Source organism: Crinia signifera, chromosome 5 (assembly GCF_055691185.1).
Source record: "Crinia signifera chromosome 5, ASM5569118v1, whole genome shotgun sequence".
Taxonomy (NCBI): domain Eukaryota; kingdom Metazoa; phylum Chordata; class Amphibia; order Anura; family Myobatrachidae; genus Crinia; species Crinia signifera.
In genome coordinates this window covers 52,228,889-52,251,688 of record NC_139221.1, presented here as the reverse complement: position 1 = coordinate 52,251,688, position 22,800 = coordinate 52,228,889, and the positions used below count along the sequence as shown (strand labels likewise).

The window sequence follows — 22,800 nt, the reverse complement described above, 5'->3', positions numbered from 1 at the left end:
ACGCAGGAAAAGAAGAGTGAAAACCAACCTAAAGTTACTTTTTCTAGCACCTTTTCCACTTTCTCACCCATTATACGGGAAGCCACTCAAAAAAATTGGAAGATCATCAGCACAGATCCCATTCTAGGCCCATCATGCCAGGAACCGCCACAATTTTGCTATAAAAGGAGCAAAAATATTAAAGATAGGGTAACGTACTCGGACATCAGCCCTATAAAGAATCCGGGCTCCAGCTGGCTCCAACTTCGGAATGGCGCATTTAGATGCATGAAGTGCGTAAACTGTGCCCATCTGCATACGGGTGAATCATTTATTCATCCTGAAACGCAAGTCCAATATAAAATTAACCATCGTCTTGATTGTGAGAGCAAATACGTCATCTATGCTATACTCTGCCCCTGTAAAAAACTTTACATCTGTAAAACCTATTCGTATGGTTAAAGAAAGAATTGCGCTTCACAGATCGTCAATCAAGAAAGCACTGTTTAAAATGGACAAAGATACACCTCCAGTAGCAAGACATTTTGCCAGGGAAAAACACCTAATGAAAGACTTTAAGTTTATCCCACTGGACCACGTACCACCATTACGAAGAGGCGGTGACAGGCATAGACTGTTACTACAAAAAGAGAACCTTTGGATATACAAATTAAAGACCCTCTCTCCACTGGGTTTGAATAAGGAATTCACCATGTCCCTATTTATTTAGGCTTTTTTTTATACCTATGCCCCCATAGTCTGATTTTTGCAACATCTCCCCATCTCTAGTGGATCAGTCAATTTTTTTCTGACCACATTTTTTCTGTCTTCACTGATTTTTTTCTTATTTTGACATTTTTTGGCCTTTTTTGACCCTTATCTGCATTATAGAGAATTTTGGAGTTATTGGGTGACATTTAATAGGATGAGAGATTCAGAAAGTGAGAGATTTGGTATGAAATCTCCAGGTTTTTTTAAAGCGGCAATCATTTACACTGCAAAATCAAACTGGTTTTGCAGTGTAAATGATTGCCGCTTTAAAAATCTCTCACTTTCTGAATCTCTCATCCTATTAAATATCACCCATTGTCTCTTTTTTATTATTATTTTCATTTTTATATTTTTATTTTTATCTTATTTTTACTATTTTTCACTATTTTTCATTTTTTTTGCATTATTTCTTCAGTATTGTCATGTAACTTTATTTTCTAATTAACACATTTTCTGCAGGCCGTTATCTGGTTAGATCTCTCTTAAAGAAATTGCCCCATGTGTATAATACGGCTGACAGGTAATACACGCTGATTACAGCCGCTTCCGCATTGGTGGGCAGCGTCATGCGTCTCACCCCGCGGGTCAGACGTATGGAGCTGTAGTACATGCCCCCGTCTGCTTCCTGGACCCTGACGGACGTGATGACGCGATGCGTGTCACGCTAGATCACGCTGCGTGTCACAGGATTTATACGCCCAGGGAAGCAATCCCTGTGCGCAATAACGGAAGATCCATATATGGACTTCCGCAAAGAGAGTGATAATCGTGAGCGGCTTGCAGGTAATGTTTCATGACTTCTTACAGGTGTGTTTGATCTGTTGTTTAGGGTTGAGCTAGATTGTGCCGCCCTATATATAGCCAGGCTGTGTCATTTACTAGTTGAGTAGTTCAGGATGAAGGTGTTGTGGACACCGAAACGGTATCGTTGACTGTTGTACTTACTATCCCCATTCAAGCAAGGGGAATGTTTTTGTTGGATACTTCTGGCTGATGTTACATTAAAGGAGCCATATATGATTTAATTTGGTGTTGCTGGCCCACTTACTCTGTGACTCTGCTGCTTGCAGCTTTGCTACTTAGCAAGAATCTATTATATATATATATATGAAGGGGCGGATTGGCTCCCAAAACCGTCCCGGGAGCGGGGGATAGCGGCGATGGTGAGGAGCGCCGGGGGTAGCGGCGATGGGGATGAGCGCCGGGGGGGGGAAGGGGGGGGGGCTGCCGGCGATAGTGATGCGTGCCGGGGGGGAGGATTAGGGGAACGGCTCATCTGAGGCGGCTTCCTTCCGGCATCCAGTGTCCCTGTATATGCCACTCCCGCGGGGATCTTGAATCAGGCAGCTGGGAGTCTGGGAGGTGCTGTGTGCGCATGCGCAGCAGCCCTCCAGGGGGCATGTTTGATTTGGGCAAAGTTCTGCGCTCGCTTCCCACCCAGAGGCGAGTGCTGCCGGACCTTTTTTTAAAAGATTTGGGCCGGCCCACCGGGAAATGGCCTGGTTACCTGGTGGGCCAATCCGCCCCTGTGTATATATATATACAGTATATGTGTGTGTGTGTATATAAAACACATATATTTCAGAACAGACACATATTATATAAGGGTGTGTGTATGTGTGGGGGCACCAATATATATCTTGCCTCCGGGCAACTGTGACGAACTTACACCACTACTATAATGTATATTTTCTGGTGAAATATTGACATGATATAAACAGAATAAGGTTATAGCGCTTTTTGCACCTTGCACCTATAATCTTTATTTTGTCCCTGAATGATTACCTGGATCCGCTGCACGTGGCCAGTGTAAAGCACATTGGGCCTTATTCAGATTGCATCGGTACTGCGCGCATTCGCACGCAGTACCGATGTTGTGCGTCTGCGCATGCGCAGGCGTGTTTCTGCGCATGTGCAGGCGCATGGTGCGTGCACCACGGCGACCTTTCGGGTCGCTAGGTGCACGCACCCATGGCAGCGAGGGGGGGCGGAGATGGGCGGGGAGCGCCGGGCTGCCCCATTACCATATGGGAACGCCCAGCGTTCCATGGGTGTTTCCATGAGAATGCTGGGCGTTCTCATGGTAATGAGGCAGTGACGCGGGTGTGTGTGTACGCAGCCTTGCGAATCAACCTGAATAACCCCCATAGAGTATGACACACTAGGCTACTTCATGCCTGTGTCTTACTGAGGTCTTCCCTGCATTCTTTAAACTCCTGGTGGTCACAGTGGCTGGAAGTGGTTCTACGCAATGTTATATTATGGCAGGAGATCCCATATACCCCCATACACCCCTATATACTGCCATACACCTCTATAAACCACTATAAACCCCCATATTACCCCCATATACCCTGATATTCCGAGCCATACACCCCCAGATCTATACACCGGCCACATTGTCACCTCTTCCCCATACCTGGAGGTGTATCTGGCTGTGGGACCGTGGTCAGTTATACACATTATTCTCCACTTGCTGATAGACCAGTGATGCTGTACATACACCGATGTGTACCATTGGCTGCTGGGGATCCTGTCCTGTCCAACAGATTTGTATTGGATCATTGGATAGGATTGTCTACTCATTGGACAAATACAGGGCCTAATTCAGACCCAATTGCAGGACAAATTTGTGTACTTATGTACTATCTGGGCGCCCGATTTTTTGATTGTATGCCTTAACTTAAGGCATACAATCAACGCGATGCGACGCGATAATCGCATCGCATCGCATCGCATGCGACCATGCGATGCGATGCAATGGACCCGATTTTTCCATAGGATTCAATGTTAAAATGGTCTGAGTCCATTTTAACATAGAATTCAATGGGAAAAAGGGGTCCTGTTCCTTGCCCCACTATCCAAGTGGGCATGGAGTTGGATATAAACCTGTGGCAAGCGTAGCGAGCCACCGAGCCCGAAGCGTGGCGAGCGAAGCGAGCTCCGCAAGGGGACACAGATTTTAAAAAAAGTATTCTGTGTCCGCTCGCCACGCTTCGGGCTCGGTGGCTCGCTACGCTCGCCACAGGTTTATATCCAACTCCATGCCCACTTGGATAGTGGGGCAAGGAACAGAACCCCTTTTTCCCATTGAATTCTATGTTAAAATGGATTAAGACCATTTTAACATTGAATCCTATGGAAAAATCGGGTCCATCGCATCGCATCCGATTTGGTCGCATGCGATGCGATACGATGTGCCCGATCCGACCCGATTTCTAAATCGGGTGCCCAGATACTACATAAGTACCCAAATTTGTTCTCAAAATGGGCAAAACCATGCTGCACTGCATGTGGGGCAGATGTAATATGTGCAGAGAGAGTTAGATTTGTGCCTCTCTCCCCAGCTCAGTACATAGGGGGTGATTCAGGTTGGTTTGGAAAGCAAACTCCTTTCATGGACAAATCCATGTACACTGCAGGTGGGGCTGATGAAACATGCCCAGAAAGGTCGATTTGGGTGAGATATTTTGTTTCTGTGCAGAGTAAATACTGGCTGCTTTATTTTTACTCTGCAATTTAGATTTCAGATTGAACACACCCCACCCAAATGTAATTCTCTCTGCACATGTTACATCTGCCCCACCTGCAGTGCATATGGTTTTTCCCATTAGAGAGAGATTCTGCTTTTGTGAGCCAACCTGAATTAGGCCCATAGTACTGAGCAGCGTGTGCTGATCTGGGGAGAGAGGCTGTTGCAGTGGCAGTTGGTTTCCACTCTCCGTGCAGCGGAGGAGGGGGGAGCAGGACTCAGGCCCCTCCAACAGACCCAGACATAGGCAGAAATGACAGCAAAAAGTAATGACTGATCTGAGTGTGACACTGTATGTTATTGAGGAACACTGTAACAGTGGCCGGGGAGATGTGACCATGGTTATCTATTATACAGGGCACAGACCTCTGGGGTGACATGTTATACCTACAGTAATGTCATACTTGCCTACCCTCCCGGAATGGCCGGGAGGGTCCCGCAAATCGGGTCCCGCAAATCTGGTCCCCCTCCCGGCCCCCCGGGAAGGTGGGCAAGTCTCCCGCATTGTAGCAACAGCCCCTGCTCCCCCCTTCCCTGCGGTAAAAATGTCAGAATTTTGCGGGTCCGCGGAGAGGGGGTGGGGCTAAAATGACAGGAATCACGGCATTTTGCGTCATTTTAACCCCTTCCCCCATCCAAGGGACGCCAGCCTCGCCCCACCCCCAAAATGAAGCTTTGTCCAGCCCTGCTTGAACTCCTCTCTCCGGGCTTCTCCCAGGTATCAGTACTGTACAGTAGGGGGATGTTACACCTTGTTACACATGATCTCTTTACATGTTGTATGTAGCAGGATTGTGTTCAGCATTAACAGCGTCTTATGGCGTCGCGGTTATCAGTACCAATAACTATAACACTGTGCGGCTGAGTCGGAGCCTTTATGTCACATTGTGCAGCTGTAAAAGGCGTTAATGAAATCAACACAATTGCTGGCTATATAAATTAGCAACACTTGCTGGATGTGTGTCTGTGTAGGAGTGCGCCAGCAGCGCGTGCGCCAGGGTTGTGTCACACACATCACACGCATGCATCACACCTCTCCCACCCACATCCAAGGACACTCCCTCGATCTCGTCTTCTCTCGCTCTTGTTCCCTTACTGACTACACTATCTCAGCTTTTCCTCTTTCTGACCATCACCTCATCTCCTTCTCCCTCACTGCTTCCCCCTCTCCCACCCCCCCTCCCAAGCGCATTGTCTCACGGCATAACGTCAACACACTTGATCTTGCTGCCTTCTCAAACACGCTGTGTCCTCTTCTCGCCCCAATCGCCCTCATGTCCTGCCCGAACCTCGCTGCCTCCCTCTATAATGACACCCTATCTTCGGCATTGGACTCTGCCTGCCCTCCCTCCTCTATCCCCTTTCGATGCTCCAACTCCCAACCGTGGCACTCACCTATCACCCGATTCCTTAAAAAGTGCTCTCGCACTGCTGAGCGCTTCTGGAAGAAATCACGCTCCCTTGCGAATTATCTCCATTTCAAATTCATTCTTTCCTCCTTCAGCTCTGCCCTTGCTCTGGCCAAGGAATCCTACTTTAAGTCCCTCATCCTTTCCCAATCATCCAATCCCCGCAGGCTCTTCGCCACCTTCAACTCCTTGCTCTCCCCCCCTCCTCCAGCTCTTCCATCCTCCATCGTAGCCGCTGATTTTGCTACCTACTTTTCAACCAAAATCTCCTCTCTCAGGACTGCCATCACTGCTGCCATGACCTCACCCTCTCCCTCCTCCCCTCCTACATCTCCACTCCCCTCCTTCCAACCCCTGTCCTCATTTTACCCCACCACTGCTGCTGAAGTCCACTCTATCCTTCAATCCGCTTCTCCCTCCACCTGCCCGCTCGATCCTATCCCCTCCAATATTATCCGTCGTCTCAGTCCATCAGTCTGCTCTCACCTGGCTCACCTCTTTAATCTTTCCCTATCCTCTGGGATCTTCCCTTCCTCCTTCAAACACGCTCTTGTCTCCCCAATTCTCAAAAAAACAAATCTGGACCTTAACTCTCCATCCAACTACAGGCCCATCTCCCTCCTCCCTTTTGCCTCCAAACTCCTAGAACGTCTGACCTATAATCGTCTCCTAAGCCACCTTACTGCTAACTCCATTCTAGACCCCCTCCAATCCGGGTTCCGCCCTTTACATTCCACTGAAACTGCCCTGACCAAAGTCACTAACGATCTACTATCGGCTAAATACAAAGGCCTCTTCTCTATCCTCATACAGCTTGATCAGTCGGCTGCCTTTGACACTGTTGACCACCCTCTCCTGCTCAACACCCTCCGCTCCTTTGGCATCACTGGCACGGTCTTCTCCTGGTTCACCTCATACCTCTCCGATCGCTCCTTCTCCGTCTCCACTCCAAGCTCCTCCTCTCCTACTACCCCCCAGCCAGTCGGTGTTCCCCAAGGGTCAGTCCTTGGCCCTCTCCTCTTCTCCCTCTACACCACCTCTCTGGGCACCCTCATCAGCTCCTATGGTTTCCATTACCACCTTTATGCTGATGATACCCTAATCTATCTCTCCTCCCCCGACTTATCCCCATCACTCCTGTCCAAGGTCTCCGAATGCCTCACGGCCATCTCAGCCTGGATGACCCAACGCTTCCTGAAACTAAACATGGCTAAAACTGAACTTCTAATCTTCCATCCCCCGAACATCCCCTCTTCTCCCACTATCTCCATCAGCATTGGTGAAACCGAGATCACGTCCACCGACCAAACGCGCTGCCTCGGTGTCATCATTGACTCCTCCCTCTCTTTCACCCCCCACATTCGTGCTCTCTCACAGTCTTGCCGCTTTCACCTACGCAACATCTCACGCATCAGACCATTCCTCTCCACTGACGCGACCAAAATTCTCATTCACTCTCTTGTCATCTCCCGCCTTGACTACTGCAACATCCTTCTCTCTGGGCTACCTCTCACCCGCCTCGCACCTCTCCAATCCATTCTTAACGCTGCTGCTAGGCTCATCTTCCTCTCCCGCCGCTCTACCTCTACCTCCCCCCTCTGTTTATCTCTTCACTGGCTCCCCATTCCTTTCCGAGTTCTCTTTAAACTCCTCACCACCACCTACAAGGCTCTCTCCTCCTCCACAGCTCCCTACCTCTCTTCACTGATCTCTATCCACACTCCCTCCCGTCCTCTTCGCTCCATCGCTGACCGCCGACTGACCTCTCACCTAATCACCTCCTCCCACTCCCGTGTCCAAGATTTCTCTCGCGCTGCCCCCCTGCCCTGGAACAACCTCCCGCCACCCATCAGGCTATCTGATTCGTTACCTCCTTCAAGCGCTCCCTCAAAACCCACTTTTTTCGACTAGCCTATCCTTCCTCCTAACCTCTTTTGATCCTCCTATCCTGCCTCCGTTCCCCTCCGTTCCTACTTATCCTATTGTATTTCGTTCGTCCACCCACCTATTTTTAGTATGTTAACTCTTATGAGCAGGGCCCTCCTTCCTCACGTACTCACCCTACCTCATTACCTCACCTGTGCTCCTGTCCTGTTCTTCCCTTCCTCTACTTCATCTTCAGTCTCCTTGACAATTTTGACACCTACTTCTGAACTGATGCTGATTTTAGTTCTACCAGCTATACCCCTATTTATACTGTATCTTTCAACACACCCTGTACGTTACCTTGTAATTTGTTTTTTTTTTGTTTGCTATGTACGGCGCTGCGGACACTTTGCGGCGCCTTATAAATAAACGTACTACTACTACGCACGGACTGTTATTGTACAAGGTTTTATTGTATTGTATAGGTTTTACAAATTTACATATATACAAATATATACAAATATATACGAATATATACGAATATATACAAATATATACAAAAATACACAAAGGTATACACTGTCCATCTCACCGCCGATCTGCAGCAGTGCGGATATATATATACAGTCTGATTAGCCAGGATAGCATAAGCATCAACATTATGTTGTTATAGGGGTGAAATCCCTCCAGTTCTGTGTGCCCGGTGCCAGGCGCCACTGTGCCGCTCCCTGGGCCAACACTTTCTCCTCCGGTGTCATCGTGTTCCACATCGGACACCTCCAGCTCCTCCTCCTTCTCAGATATGGGGGTCAGTCTAGGTGTAAACCTATGGCGCTTGAGCCATCTTCTCCTTCTGTGGCTAAACGCCGGTCGTGAGGAAGTGATCTTCCATAAGATATATCCCTGATCTTCAATTGTGAAATCGCCGTCTCTATCGCAGACATCGGCATTCTGGGATCTTGCACGGACTGTTATTGTACAAGGTTTTATTGTAATTTGGTTATCTATAGATAGATAGATAGATAGATAGATAGATAGATAAATATCCTATCTATAATTATGTACAATATTTACAAATTTCCATATATACAAATATATACAAATATATACAAATATATACGAATATATACAAATATATACAAATATATACAAAAATACACGAAGGTATATACTGTCCATCTCACCGCCGATCTGCAGCAGTGCGGATATATATATACAGTCTGATTAGCCAGGATAGCATAAGCATCAACATTATGTTGTTATAGGGGTCAAATCCCTCCAGTTCTGTGTGCCCGGTGCCAGGCGCCACTGTGCCGCTCCCTGGGCCAACACTTTCTCCTCCGGTGTCATCGTGTTCCACATCGGACACCTCCAGCTCCTCCTCCTTCTCAGATATGGGGGTCAGTCTAGGTGTAAACCTATGGCGCTTGAGCCATCTTCTCCTTCTGTGGCTAAACGCCGGTCGTGAGGAAATGATCTTCCATAAGATATATCCCTGATCTTCAATTGTGAAATCGCCGTCTCTATCGCAGACATCGGCATTCTGGGATCTTGCAGGTGCAGCGCACTGCACATCATCATCGTCATCACAGCACTTGCTAAGACAACAGCCCATCTTCACGGAGAACTTCTTCCTTCATCCAGTTCTTGTGAAGATATGAGCCCAAAGCCAAACAGCTCAGACTATGTGATCAGTAGTGCATTGTGACATCATCGCTCTGTGACATCATCGCTCTGTGACGTCATCACTCTGTGACATCATCACTCTGTGAAGCCCCAGAGCTATTCACATGTTCACAGATGGCTAAAATCCTTTTGATGGTTTCGGAGGATAGCGATCTGTGGTAGTTTTGCAAATTATCTTGCAGATTTGCACAGGGTGGGTTCTGTCTGGGTGATGGCTATCTACTTAGATTAGCAATCCGTGCTGAATTAGGCCCTATGTCCCACAAATTATGCCCCGCACAGTATTGCCCCGCACATTATGTTGCATACAGTAACATACCTCCCAACATGACTCATTGCAGGAGGGACAAAACTGCTCTGTTCCTGGACTTCCTTGCCAGTGGCAGTTGCAGCCCCACAGCTGCAACTGCCACTGACAAGGAAGTCCAGGAACAGAGAAAATGTGTCCCTCCTGCAATGAGTCATGTTGGAAGGTACAGTATGTTACTGGATGTGACATAATGTGGCGATAAGGCACCGGTAGCTTATCCCCACATTCAAATAGGGGAGCCACACCAACTTTCACATCAAATATCACAGCCTGGGACTCACTGAAAGCAGACGTGGCTTCCTTATTTGAATATTGGACTGTGCTGCCGCCCCACCTCTGCCACTGGCAAGGAAGTCCAGGAACAGGGAATTTCGGCCCTGCTGGAATGGGCCATGTTGGGAGGTATGCCGTGATACCCCGCACATTACGCCCGGCACATTAAACCCTGCACAATTATGCCCTGCACATTGGGGGTTACTCAGACTTGATCGCTGTTGTGCGAATTTGCACAGCGACTGATTATCCAGTGACGGTGAATGCATACGAGTCACAGTACGCATGCCTGTCGCCAAACCGCAACAAAAATCTGATATTTTTCATCGCAAGTGGTCCCTATTTGATTGACAGGAAGCCGGTGTGGTGGGGTGAAAAAGGAGAAAAAGCACCAGCCAATCAATTCCCAAATGTCATTTTCAAACACAGTTCATTGGCTGGTGCTTTATCTCCTTTCAGAGTTCTGCCAAAATATCTGACTAAAATATTTTGTGTAACAATAGGCGGTGGGGGGAACCCTGCCTATTTTGTCAGTCCCAGGCCCCACAATTTCTGATGGCTGCCCTGTATGCCATCAATGTCGTCTGCCAAGGCCGATGTCCTGTGTCAAAGTACAGGGCATGTAAAAGCCAAAAAGCCAAAGTTGAGTAAAAAAAGGACCCAAAAAAATAAATTAAGATCATTGGAGGAGAAACGTAAACTTGCCAATGTGCCATGTACGACACGGAGTGGCAAGGAACGGTTAAGGCCCTGGCCTGTATTCATGATTGGTGGTTCGACTTCACATGACGATGCAAGCCCTCCTACTCCCCCTTTAGAGATTTTAAGAGATTTCACCTGTCAAAGCCCAGCAAACATCTCTGCCTACTAAAGAAGCCATGTGATCACAAACCTCCAACTAGAGTCCAAAGGTGTTGGTGGTTGTGATGCCTGACCTTCCCATAGCTGTACGGGAAGAATCCCACTCTATATCTAATCTGAACTGTATCTGCATTGTACCAATCCTGCTCTATATACCACACTGTATTCTACTCCGCCCGGTGGCCCTTATTCACATCAGATTGCAGTACAAATTTGCACTCAAAATGGGCAAAACCATGTGCACTGCAGGTGGGGCAGATGTAACATGTATAGAGAGAGTTAGATTTGTGTGAGTTATTTTGTTTCTGTGCAGGGTAAATACTGGCTGCATTATTTTGACACTGCAATATAGATCAGTTTCAACACACCCAACCCAAATTTAGCTCTGCACATGTTACATCTGCCCCATCTGCAGTGCAGCATGGTTTTGCCCATTTTGAGAACAAATTTGTGCTGCAATCAGATCTGAATAAGGGCCTGTATACCGCTCTATGGGCCTGATTCAGACCTGATCGCTGCTATACGAATTCACAACGCAGCCGATTATTGATAGACGACTCATGCGCATGGGTTGCAGCACGCATGTGCGTGGCCGTACTGCGATGAAGGCCTGCTACTTTTTATAATCACTGACCGCTCACAAGATGATTGACAGGATGCCGGCGTTTGGAGGGTGGTAACCAACCGTTTTATGGGAGTGCCAGATAACTGCAGGCGTGTCCGGGGAAAGCACAGGCGTGAGGGAGGGTGTGTGACATCAGCTCCAGCCCCGATAAGGCTGATTTCATCACAGCCAGTGGCAGGGGCGGATCCAGGATAAAATGACAGGGGGGGCACCATGATAAAAGAGGGTTTGGGTTGGGGGAGGGCGGTGTCAGTGGTGCCAGTGTACATGCTAAGAGAGCGGCAGAGAGAGGGTGCTCCGGAAAAGGGGTGTGGCCACTCAACAGGGGTGTGTCCTTGAGTGTAGTCTACAACATCATAAGCAACTTCTACACATTGTGCAACAATATACCAGACCCCATTATATTTCTCCCTTACACATGATGCCAAATGGAATGAGCCAAAATTCACATAATTACACACGGATTGAGCCAAAATTCACCGAATGCCACACGGATTGAGCCAGAATTCACATAATGGCACACAGATTAAGCCAAAATTCACAACACGCTTCATAAACAGGGACATTGTCCACCAAAGGCGTGCATTAAACATTTACACCATAATGTCCATTACACATTAAGTTACACGCCATTATGTCCATTATGTATTATGCCAAACACCATAATGCCTATTAAAAATTATGCTACATAAGTGATGCTTATCTACATGCTCATTGCCAAGGGTTCCATGCTCATTGCCAGAGGTTCCATGCTCGTTGCCATGTGGGATTACATGTTCAATGCCAAGGGGGAATACATGCTCCCGGTAAATGGGGGACAGCCGCCGCCAGGAAGAAGTGATAGCCACTGACAGTGGCAGAGCCTGGCTGTATTCAGAGCACTGCAGAATACCCCTTTCTCACCAGAAAATGCATTCCCAGGTTGCCCACTTTTACACCAGCCTAGTCCCTGCATTTTCTGGGGTGAGGGGCATAGGCGTGCGCAGCCCATTTTCTTAGGGGGTGCACCATTGGAGGGGCGTGTTCACCACGCCTACTGGGCGTGTCCATCAAAGCCTACTGGGCGTGTCCATCACTGCCTACTGGGCATCAATGCAAACTAAATAGGTGACTTTTTTATGTATATGGGCTTCAGGATTAATTATTCCCATCACACACACCAGAAACAGGGACAGTGCGCGTCGAAAATTTACACAGTAATGGCCATTACACATAATGCCACACACCCTAATGCCCATTACACATAATGCCACTCACCCTAATGCCCATACACATAATGCCACTCACCATAATGCCCATTACACATAATGCCACACAACATAATGCCTATCACACATAATGCAATACACAGTAATGCCCATTCCACATAATGCCACCCAGCATAATGCCCATTTCACATAATACCACACACCATAATGCCCATCACACATAATGCCACACACAGTAATTGACATTGCACATTATGCCAGGGCTTGACAATTTTTTGTAAAATAGGGATAATAGGGATTACATAGTATACCACATGCCATTATGCATGTGGTATAAAAGCGTGCCCCCAAAAACAGAGAGTACTTTCTCTTTTTTCTCTTTTTGCACATGCCATTATGCCCAACACACGTTATGCCACACACCGTAATGCCCAATACACCTTATACCAAACACTGTAATTCCCATTACACATTATGCCACAAACTGTAAGGCCCATTACATATTACGCCTCACACTGTAATGCCCCTTACACATTGACTCAGACCACTATGCCCATTACTCCTCACACCGTGATGCCCATTACACATTACGCCTCACACCGTGATGCCCATTGTACATTATGCCAGAATGCCCAGTACACATTATGACACATGCCATAATGCCCATTACATATTATACCACACATTGTAATGGCTATTACATATGATGTCACATAAGTGTCGCTGGGGGACCCACACGCTGTACACCCTTCACCCATTTAATTCTACTCACCTCATCATCGGTCCGGCAGAGCAGCGGTAAAGACCACTGGTGACCCATATTCACATTACACAGCATGTAGTGACCCATAATCACATTACACAGCATGCAGTGACCAGTGTTCCCTCTAAGCTGTGTGCGTGTGCGTGCGCACACAACTCGCCGAGCCCGCGCACAGACATTACAACTGAGCGCACAAAGGTTAAAATCTTGTTTTAGTGTGCCACGAGTTTAATAAGGTTGAAAATCACTGCTATAGTCTATATGTGTGGTGTGTGAAGTCTGTAAACATTCAAATTGCTTTATTAACTCAACAGAACTCAACTCGAAACCTAGGCCTGTATACGTTATGTGACGCACAAAAATGTACATTTCCTTCCAAAGTTGCACAGCCAATATCTTTTTCTGCACAAAGCCTTCGTAAAATTAGAGGGAACATTGGTTCTAGGGCCCATTTTGTTTAACATTTTTATTAACGATATTGGGATAGGGTTACTTAGCAATGTATCCATCTTTGCGGACGATACAAAACTGAGCAGAGTTATTAAATCATCAGAAGATGTCACCACGCTTCAAAATGATCTTGACAATCTAGACGAGTGGGCAAAAAAGTGGAAGATGAGGTTCAATGTGGACAAATGCAAGGTCATGCACTTTGGGAGACATAACCAGTGTGCTATTTATAACCTAAGCAGGGATGAATTGGTTAATTCAGTACTCGAAAAGGATCTAGGAGTCCAAATAGTCAACAAACTAGGCTGTAGTGCTCAATTTGGATTGTGAAAAATTGTTCATGCCAAACTAGTCTACTTGGTTTCTATGAAGAGGTTAGCAAAAACCTTGATAATGGAAACGCTGTAGATGTGATTTTCCTAGATGTTGCTAAAGCCTTCGACACAGTACCACACAAGAGTTTGATAAATAAAATGGAGGACCTGGGATTAGGGGCAAATATCTGTAGATGGGTAGGGAACTAGAGTAATAGAGAACAAAGACGTCACCCGCCGTCAGAAGTGTGTGTTCAGGTGCCGATCCGTGGTCTGGAAGCAAGCATCCTCTTCAGCGTCTGCAGTGCCTGGGGGACTCTGTAACATCTTTGCTGGCTGGAAGACTGCGGTGACACCTGTTGGTTTTAATTGTGTGTGAATACCCTGCTTGTGAAATAAATCTTTTTGCGGTGATCTTGGAGTCCGTGCAGTGGATCCTAAAGAAACTGTTACGTGAACGCGTGACAGAATGCTAATGTAAGTTTTCATTGCCTTTTTGTATTGAGAAGCCTGTGATACCTATCGCCTATGGTGTATAAAGAAACTGCTATGTGAACGCGAGTCGGGATTAGAAAGTAAGTGAGGTTAATTGAGCCCACTCAAAGCACAGCACCTGTGTCCCGATACTCCTGCTCACAAGCAAGTCTCTGTGAAATCTTTGAGCTGGTTTTCTTCCCTACTCTCTTCTTTTGTTCAAAATGATCTTGACAATCTAGATGAGTGTGCAAAAAAGTGGAAGATGAGGTTCAATGTGGACAAATGCAAGGTCATGCACCTTGGGAGACATAACCAGTGTGCTAGTTATAACCTAAGCAGGGATGAATTGGGTAATTCAGTACTCGAAAAGGATCTAGGAGTCCAAATAGACAACAAACTGGGGTGTAGTGCTCAATGTAATATAGCAACAAAAAAGGCCAACAAAATTCTAGCATGTATTAAAAGGGGCATGGAAACTAGGGACTCAAAAGTAATTATGCTTCTGTACAAATCATTGGTTAGACCGCACCTCGAATACGGAATACAATTCTGTGCCCCACACTATAAAAAGGACATCATAGAATTAGAAAAAAAAACAAAGAAGAGCAACAAAGCAAAGCAAACAAATTAGAGGAATGGAGAATTTAAGCTACAAGGAAAGATTAAGCAATTTGGGACTATTTACGCTAGAGAAGAGACGTTTAAGGGGAGACATGCTCAACATGAATAAATATATTAGGGGCCAATAAGAGGAACTGTCAAACACCCTTTTTTCTGCTAGAAAGGAATCTAGGATGTGAGGGCACGTGTTTAGATTAGAAGAAAAAAGATTTGTTCATCTAGAAGAAAAAAATTCTTTACAGTCAGAGCAGTCAAACTTTGGAACTCTCTTACTGGAGAAGTGGTGTTGGCAGACACTATAAATACGTTTAAAATAAGGTTGGATAAACACTTATTGGTTAAAAACATCCGTGGGTATGAATAAGTAACATAATGGGGGAAATGTACTTAAGGAAATTTGTAAAAAAATAGGTGTATTTGTATCCAGAAATTCACTTATTTTTGACATTTACTATCCCGAAAATACGACAATTCGTATTCGTATTGATTGGTCTATAGTACTAACTATAGACCAATTCTTTGATTAATTGCAGACATTAAGCTATTTGAAATTTTAATAGAGAATAGACTAAAATTTACATTTGCAACAACTAATTAATGCGTTTTGTACTTTCCAGGCAAGCTTTGGATAATACTCGGCATTTGGTTAATGATGTTTCTCATATCAATAGACTCAAATGGGGAAATTTACTAAAGGAAATTTAAAAAAAAAATAGGTGTATTTGTATCCAGAAATACACTTATTTTTGACATTTACTATCCCGAAAATACGGCAATTTGTATTCGTATTGATGTGCTATCAATACGAATACGAATTGCCGTATTTTCGGGATAGTAATTGTCAAAAATAAGTGTATTTCTAAATACAAATACACCTATTTTTTACAAATTTCCTTTAGTAAATTTCCCCCAAAATGTTGGCAGTGTTGCGGTCATTAGAAGGGAAGAAGGCATTCGGCCACTTGTCTTTTGCCTTTTATATTTCACACTTTGTGGTGCCATTAACTTTTTTGTCTGCAATAAAAGCATTATACTCTAATCCAACAGCAACTGTGTTAATTAGAGTATAATGCATTTATTCTAAGCAATGAAACTAGGCAGGGATGCTGCCTTTCACATTTACTCTATGCAGTAAGTGTTTAACCATTGACGGCTAAAATATGGGAAAATCCGATGTGTTATTGATCTTATCCCCTCTAAGAGGACCTTATAGGGCAAGTACTCTTGGTACTAGGTCAGTGGGGCAAGTACACTTGGTACTAGTGTTCCATCTTACCCCACCACTACTATTGGAACTTAATTCTTAATACCTTTGTTACCCAAAACCCCTCAAACACCTCAATATCAATATAACAAAATGATCTGATCAATTCCACTCAGCCAAGTATGTTCCTCTCTGGTAGTTCAATAGAAGTTATCTAGCCAGATGGACTCCCTTCTGCATCTCCTGGACTGGTTATATTAACTCTGTAAAAATAAATATTTTTCCCAGGGTGCTCTTTCAGTTTCAGATGATCTTCATCGCTGTACCGACATCTTTCTTCCACACTTATCAACCCGTGATGCATTTATGCGGCAGGGTAGAAAAAAACTCATAATCATAGATCCTGCCTTACCACGTACACTGCTAATGGGGGCTTGGGCCTTCCTATCTATGAACGGTATTGTCATGTCACTCGGCAGTAAGAAATAGAATGGGTGGATATTGAGAGTGATCTAGTTGGAGACAAATGGGTGGAGTTTCTTCCATACCTCCACTATAATCCAGGATCAGTACATATTGTTCCTTGTGTTAGAGCCGCCGTAGCTGTCAAGGTAAACAAAATATATAATATATAAACCTGTGGTTTATAAACCATATAACAGGCTCTGCAGACATGTCTTCAATGCTGCCAAATGCCTGATAAACACAAATTGGAAGCAGTCTGCCATGCCCTTTGCTATTGCTTTAAGCCAGGGGTGGGGAACCTTTTTTGTGCCATGGGTCGTTTGTAGGGGGAAAAAAATCCTTTGGGTGACCATATGTAAAAATGTCTCTTACAAATTGTCCTGCTGCAGACGTCTCACGCTCCGGCGGCTGCCACTGAATAGGACTGACAGTCTCTGGCTGCTGCTGATTATGAGGAATCTTGCAAGAACTACCGACCTCTCCCGAGAATTCCCCTGTACTGGACTCCCGGAAAAGCCACTGGACGGGTGGGCGTGCCACTCAGACCGGCTACAGGGGCCGCATATGGCCCCCGGGCCTGAGGTTCCCCACCCCTGCTTTAATCAATGGGGTTTACTACACTGCTTCCATGGAATACATTACCACCCTTCTTCATGACAAGATAGATAAGTTCCACGAGGAATGGGCTCGCTGGTTCTCTTATTATACAGTAGTCAACCATTACCAGGACTGGCATAATCTTCACCATAAGCTTGGAGTATTGTTATATAAATGTGGATGGCTCATTGGGCTATGTATATATATTTTTTTACACATTTAGGGGAAAATTTACTAAAAATACGAATTTTCATTTTAATACGAATGAATACGACTGGCATTGCTGTTGTATTTCTTTTACGAATTCACATTCCGGAGGGAAATTTACAAAGCAGTCGTATTTGTATGGATTTGTATTTATTCCAATACAAATTCGTATTTTAAAATACAAATTCGTATTTTAAAATACAAATTCATATTGGCAGCCTGCACGGAGCAGTCAGATCCGTGCAGGCTGTAGTGTAAAAAAAATAGATTTTTTATTTAAATGGTGAGGGGTCCCCCCCCCCCACGGACATAACCAGCCCCAGGCTCAAAGAGCCAGTCCTGGTTTTAAAAAATCAGGAAACCATTGAAATAGGGGTTCCCTGTATTTTTTATAACCAGCACCAGGCCCAAGGGCCAGTCCTGGTTCCCAAAATACAGGGGGACAAAACGAGTAGGGGTCACCCGTATTTCAAAAACCAGCACCAGGCCCAACCAGTCAGTAAATTAGGAATCACCATTCTTGTCAATTCCTATTCTTATTCTTTCGATGGTGTATACATTTGTATTTGTAAATACAAATGCGAATGTGCCATCAATACGAATACGAATTTACGTAATTTCGGGATAGTAAATCCCAAAAATACAAATATGTATAACATTTTTGGAAACGAATACGCCTATTTTATAAGTATTTTTGTTAGTAAATTTCCCCCTTAATGTTTGTTATATATTGCTACCTGGTACCGTCTTTCTTCAAACATACACACACACACACACACATACACACACACACACACACACACACACACACACACACACACTTACTTCTGCTTTTAGTCTTATTACTTGCTGAAAACACCTGAAGACTCGGAAATACAAATGGAAGTCTGTCATTTTTTAAAAGTTATCAGTAAACTATTTGATATGCTATTGTTTGTGGTAACATGCATCACCGATGATCAGGGCCGGATTTGTGCCTAGGCCAGTGAGGCACCGGCCTCAGGGCGGCACCAATTAAGGGGCGGCAGGCAGGCTGACATTCTGTTAAATAGCAGCATGGCACAGCATGTGGGTAGCCGCGAGTGACGAGCGCCGCAGACATGAATTATCATATGTCGCTGGCAGCGCCGCTCGTCACCCGCCACTGCCCACCCACTCTGCCATGCACATTGCATCACCGCTTAGTGGCTGGGTCTGGCGGTCCCCCTGCGCGTCCAGAAATGGCTCAGGCTCACTGCTGCCGGCTCCCGCCCATTGGCTACTCTACACACACACACAGTCTATTGGCTGCTGTGTTTCCAGCAGCTGAGCTGAGTGGCACGCAGATCCTCCCTGCGCTCAGTCAGTCACAGTGTATGAGCCGGAGAGACTGACTGAGACACTGTCCTAATAACTGTACTAATAAGTGCCTCCCTCCCTACATTTTTATGAAATATATAAATAACAATGTATGTACATATATGATTACATTAAAATAGGGGGGGGAGGGGGACACAAAAATGTTGTGCCTACGGGCGGCCTGACCCCTAAATTCGCCCCTGCCGATAATATCAATAATAGAACAGGCGGTGCCGCCGAACAAACAATTCACGGTTAAAATACTGAAAGAAATCATTCAGTGATGTCACCGGGACCCCGCCGACCATGCAGTTGCTGAGGATATTGTCAGATATTGCTGCATGATCAGACGATAAGGGTTATCAGTAACAACCCGCAAGAGTGCGCATTCTTAGCGATATAGTGGGTACACACTGAGCAATGTGCACAGTATCATCATTACCGATATCATTATCGTACATATGGATTGCCTAAATCACAGTGTGTAGCCGTCATTACAACAGGATACGGTCATTGGGTCACCACCAAGTAGGTTGACAAGCATTAGGTTGACACAACTAGGTCGACATGAGTTTAGGTTGACATTCATAAGGTCGACAATGCTTTAGGTCGACAGGGTCATTGGGTCGACATGGGTTAGGTCAACATGGGTTAGGTCGACAGGATCATTAGGTCGACATGGGTCATTAGGTCGACATGGTGATTAGGGCGACATAGTTTTTTTTATTTGTTTAAAAAAAAACAACCATGACGACTTTTTCACTGTCGACCTTACCCATGTCGACCTAATGACCCTGTCAACCTTACTCCTGTCGACCTAATGACCTGGTCAACCTTACTCCTGTCGACCTAATGACCCTGTTGGCCTAACTCATGTCAACCTAGACTCAGGTCGACCTTCCTGCATGTCGATCTATACACATGTCGACCTAAATGCATGTCGACCTAATGGTGTCGACCTTATGCATACCTCCCAACTGTCACGATTCCGTCGGGACAGTCCCGATTTTCGGGTCCTGTCCCGACGTCCCACCCGCGGCAGGCATTGTCCCGCTCGCCGCGCGAGTGTCCCTATTTCATCCGGACACAAGTTGGGAGGTATGCTTATGACTGTCTAACAACTTGCCGGTGACCAACTGATCCACACCCCATTACAACAAGGTCTTGTATTTTGATATTTATTATTACTACTGATCCTTTCTTTGTGATTCTGTCTATTTATATGAAATTTTGAAAATGTATTTTGTCTACTTTTATAAATACAGAGGTTTAGAAGTGTCAGGGATACACCAGAAATGTGTGAGATGTGGTTAATATTACTTATAGTTAGTCTTGCCTCCATTTGATAAATGTTGCTTTTACTTTACCAGCATATAATAAGTGTTGCGCAGCCATGTTTACGAAGTAGATCGCATACGTTTTCTTTATGTTTTACTGTACATTTGATTAGTCCTCTTATAGTTAACCCTTTCCTTAACAGTGAAGCAAGCCATTAAATGTATATCCATATAACCACACAGGACACATAACGATGACTGGGGGTCAGAATACTGACACCGGCATCCCCAAGGAAAAAATCCCAACTGAGGTCAGGTAAGTATACTTACTTTTACCCTGCCCCCTTAACCCTCCCTTCCATCCGCACCATTGTTAATCTGGCCCTGCCCACCCCCGACTGCAGCATGACCCTAACCCTGTTAGTGCCTTACCCTAACCCCTGTCTACTGCCATTTACATCTAACCCCTCCCCCCTGCCCCACAGCCTGATTCTAATCCCCTCTTCTAAGTGCCTAAATTACCCAGCCTGACCGTAACCCGGCCAGCATACTCACCTATTGGGATGCTGGCATTTCGGTATTCCGGCGTCAGCATCCTGAATCTTCCAAAGTTCCAGTGCAGTCGAGATGCTGCCATTGGAGCACTGAATGATGGCATTCTGACCCCCGGATGCTGACTGCATCCCAGTCGCACATAATACACCATGAACACTGATATAAATAGGAATAATTGGAAATGATATCGACTGACAAAAAGGTCAATCTCAATAGTGATTACAAATGTGCCTGTTTCTTATACACAGTGTGAGGTCTGTTATAAAGTACCTCCATATAGGATGAGATGCGATGAACACCCCAATGTTTAGAGGATATTACCGCTATAATTTTTTCTGCCCTCGTTGCTACTGAAAGGGCAATTGAATTCTAAAGTAGTATTGTCTGTCAGAAAATTCTCTTTTTATATTCTAATAAACTACATCAATGGCATTTTTTTTTTTGCTTTTAACTTTGCTACAGTATATTAATATAATAATATGTGATTTGTTACAGTCCTTTTGTACAAACGTAGATGATTGTGTCACTATAAATGAGACTGAATACACTACCATTATCCTTTCATTTCACGAGAAAAGAACTGTAAGGTAAATGGTATCTCCTGGTTTAAAAAAGCACCGGCAAAATCTTTTTATCATTTTCTAGAATGTGCTAGACCAGTGGTTCTCAACCTTAAAGTACTGCCAACAGGTCATGTTTTCAGGATTTATGGCTGTGGAAGCAGATGGGATAACTACTGACCCAGCAAATTAGATCAACTCACCTCTACATCGCTGAAAAAAAACAAGAAAACATGCCCTGCTGGGAGTACTTGAGAGCTGGAGAGCAGAACAGGGCTAAGATAACTTCTGGTCTGTTTTTTTGTGACTCGCTTTGTTTGATGTTGTATCTGCACAAGAAAAGAAAACAAAATCACCATAATCAGCATCGCTACCTGCTGACAGGAACATTACTTATGTAATAAATCAGGAAAATTGCTTTTAATAGACAAAGATTAATATCCTAAGATGTTATCATCACTATGATGCGTGTTACAAAGCCCAAACTGCGTGAGTGGTTTATATGCTATGTTTGTTTTATTGACAGTGACAAAGTGATACGAATTGTTCCCAAAAATGATAAAGAAGCCAATGAACTAAAGAACATGTATCGCCAGCTTCAGGTAGGCCTGGCTCCGTTTTTCCAAGTTGTTATGACTTATAACGTTGTATACATTAGCTGTGTGATGAGTCTGTGAGTCCTCAATCTGTGTCTGGGTCTAGACATGTGCCTGTACACATTTATGGGGCCCGGGAGTGACAAAATAGGCAGGTCCCTTTCTAGAACTCCCGGCATGTCTGGTGATACCTCCGCTGTCCACAGCACTGGCCGCACTACTCAACCTCTATATTGCTTTGAGGGCAATGTGAACTTTGTTCATGACTAATTATACTTTGTAGGATCCAGTTCCAGGCCCAATTAATGTCCAGGCCCGGGACTGGAGCCTTGACAATCCTCACTGATGGCAACCCTGCCCTAGGTAGCTGAGATCTCGGAGAACCCCTCACAGATTAACTCCTTAAGGTGCCACACACAGTGCCATATGTGCGGTGTGCGTTTTGTACTAAATCGCATTGCATCTACTTCAAATTGCATGCGCATAGCGTCTATTCACCACAGAGCAGCGGGAGAGAGGTGGGACGCCCAACTGCCCCCCCACACCCAATGCCGCGGGATGCTGCCGGCCCCATGCGGGTCGCAGGAACGTCCAATAAAACCCCAGAAATTGGAATAGTTGGGAGGTATGTATTCCAATACTATAGCATTCAGACCCTGCAGTGTCATTATAGTCAACTATGTTACATCCAGTACTTCATTTTATCAAAGCTTTCGCGCATCCTTTCCCTGAAAAGAATGGGCCCAGACCAAGGATGCTGCCACCTACTGTTAAAAATGCAGAATACAGATCCTGAATAAAAGCCCAGCTAACATTAAAAGATTGCAATATTCATTCAGTGGTATTCTGCACTTAC

General features: G+C 45.2%; 1 protein-coding gene across 4 annotated transcripts in view; it reads left to right on the top strand.

The window, feature by feature from the left end:
- Positions 1-22,800, top strand: part of CPA6 (carboxypeptidase A6) — a 186,391-nt gene that overhangs the window by 131,703 nt on the left and 31,888 nt on the right. For 3 of the 4 annotated variants that reach the window (XM_083186227.1, XM_083186229.1, XM_083186230.1), the window contains exon 2: positions 21,875-21,950. In XM_083186227.1, the coding sequence (XP_083042353.1) occupies positions 21,875-21,950 (76 nt within the window). Of the gene's footprint in view, positions 1-4,433; positions 4,549-21,874; positions 21,951-22,800 lie in introns of those variants that run through there. The other variant, XM_083186228.1, reaches the window with a different exon arrangement.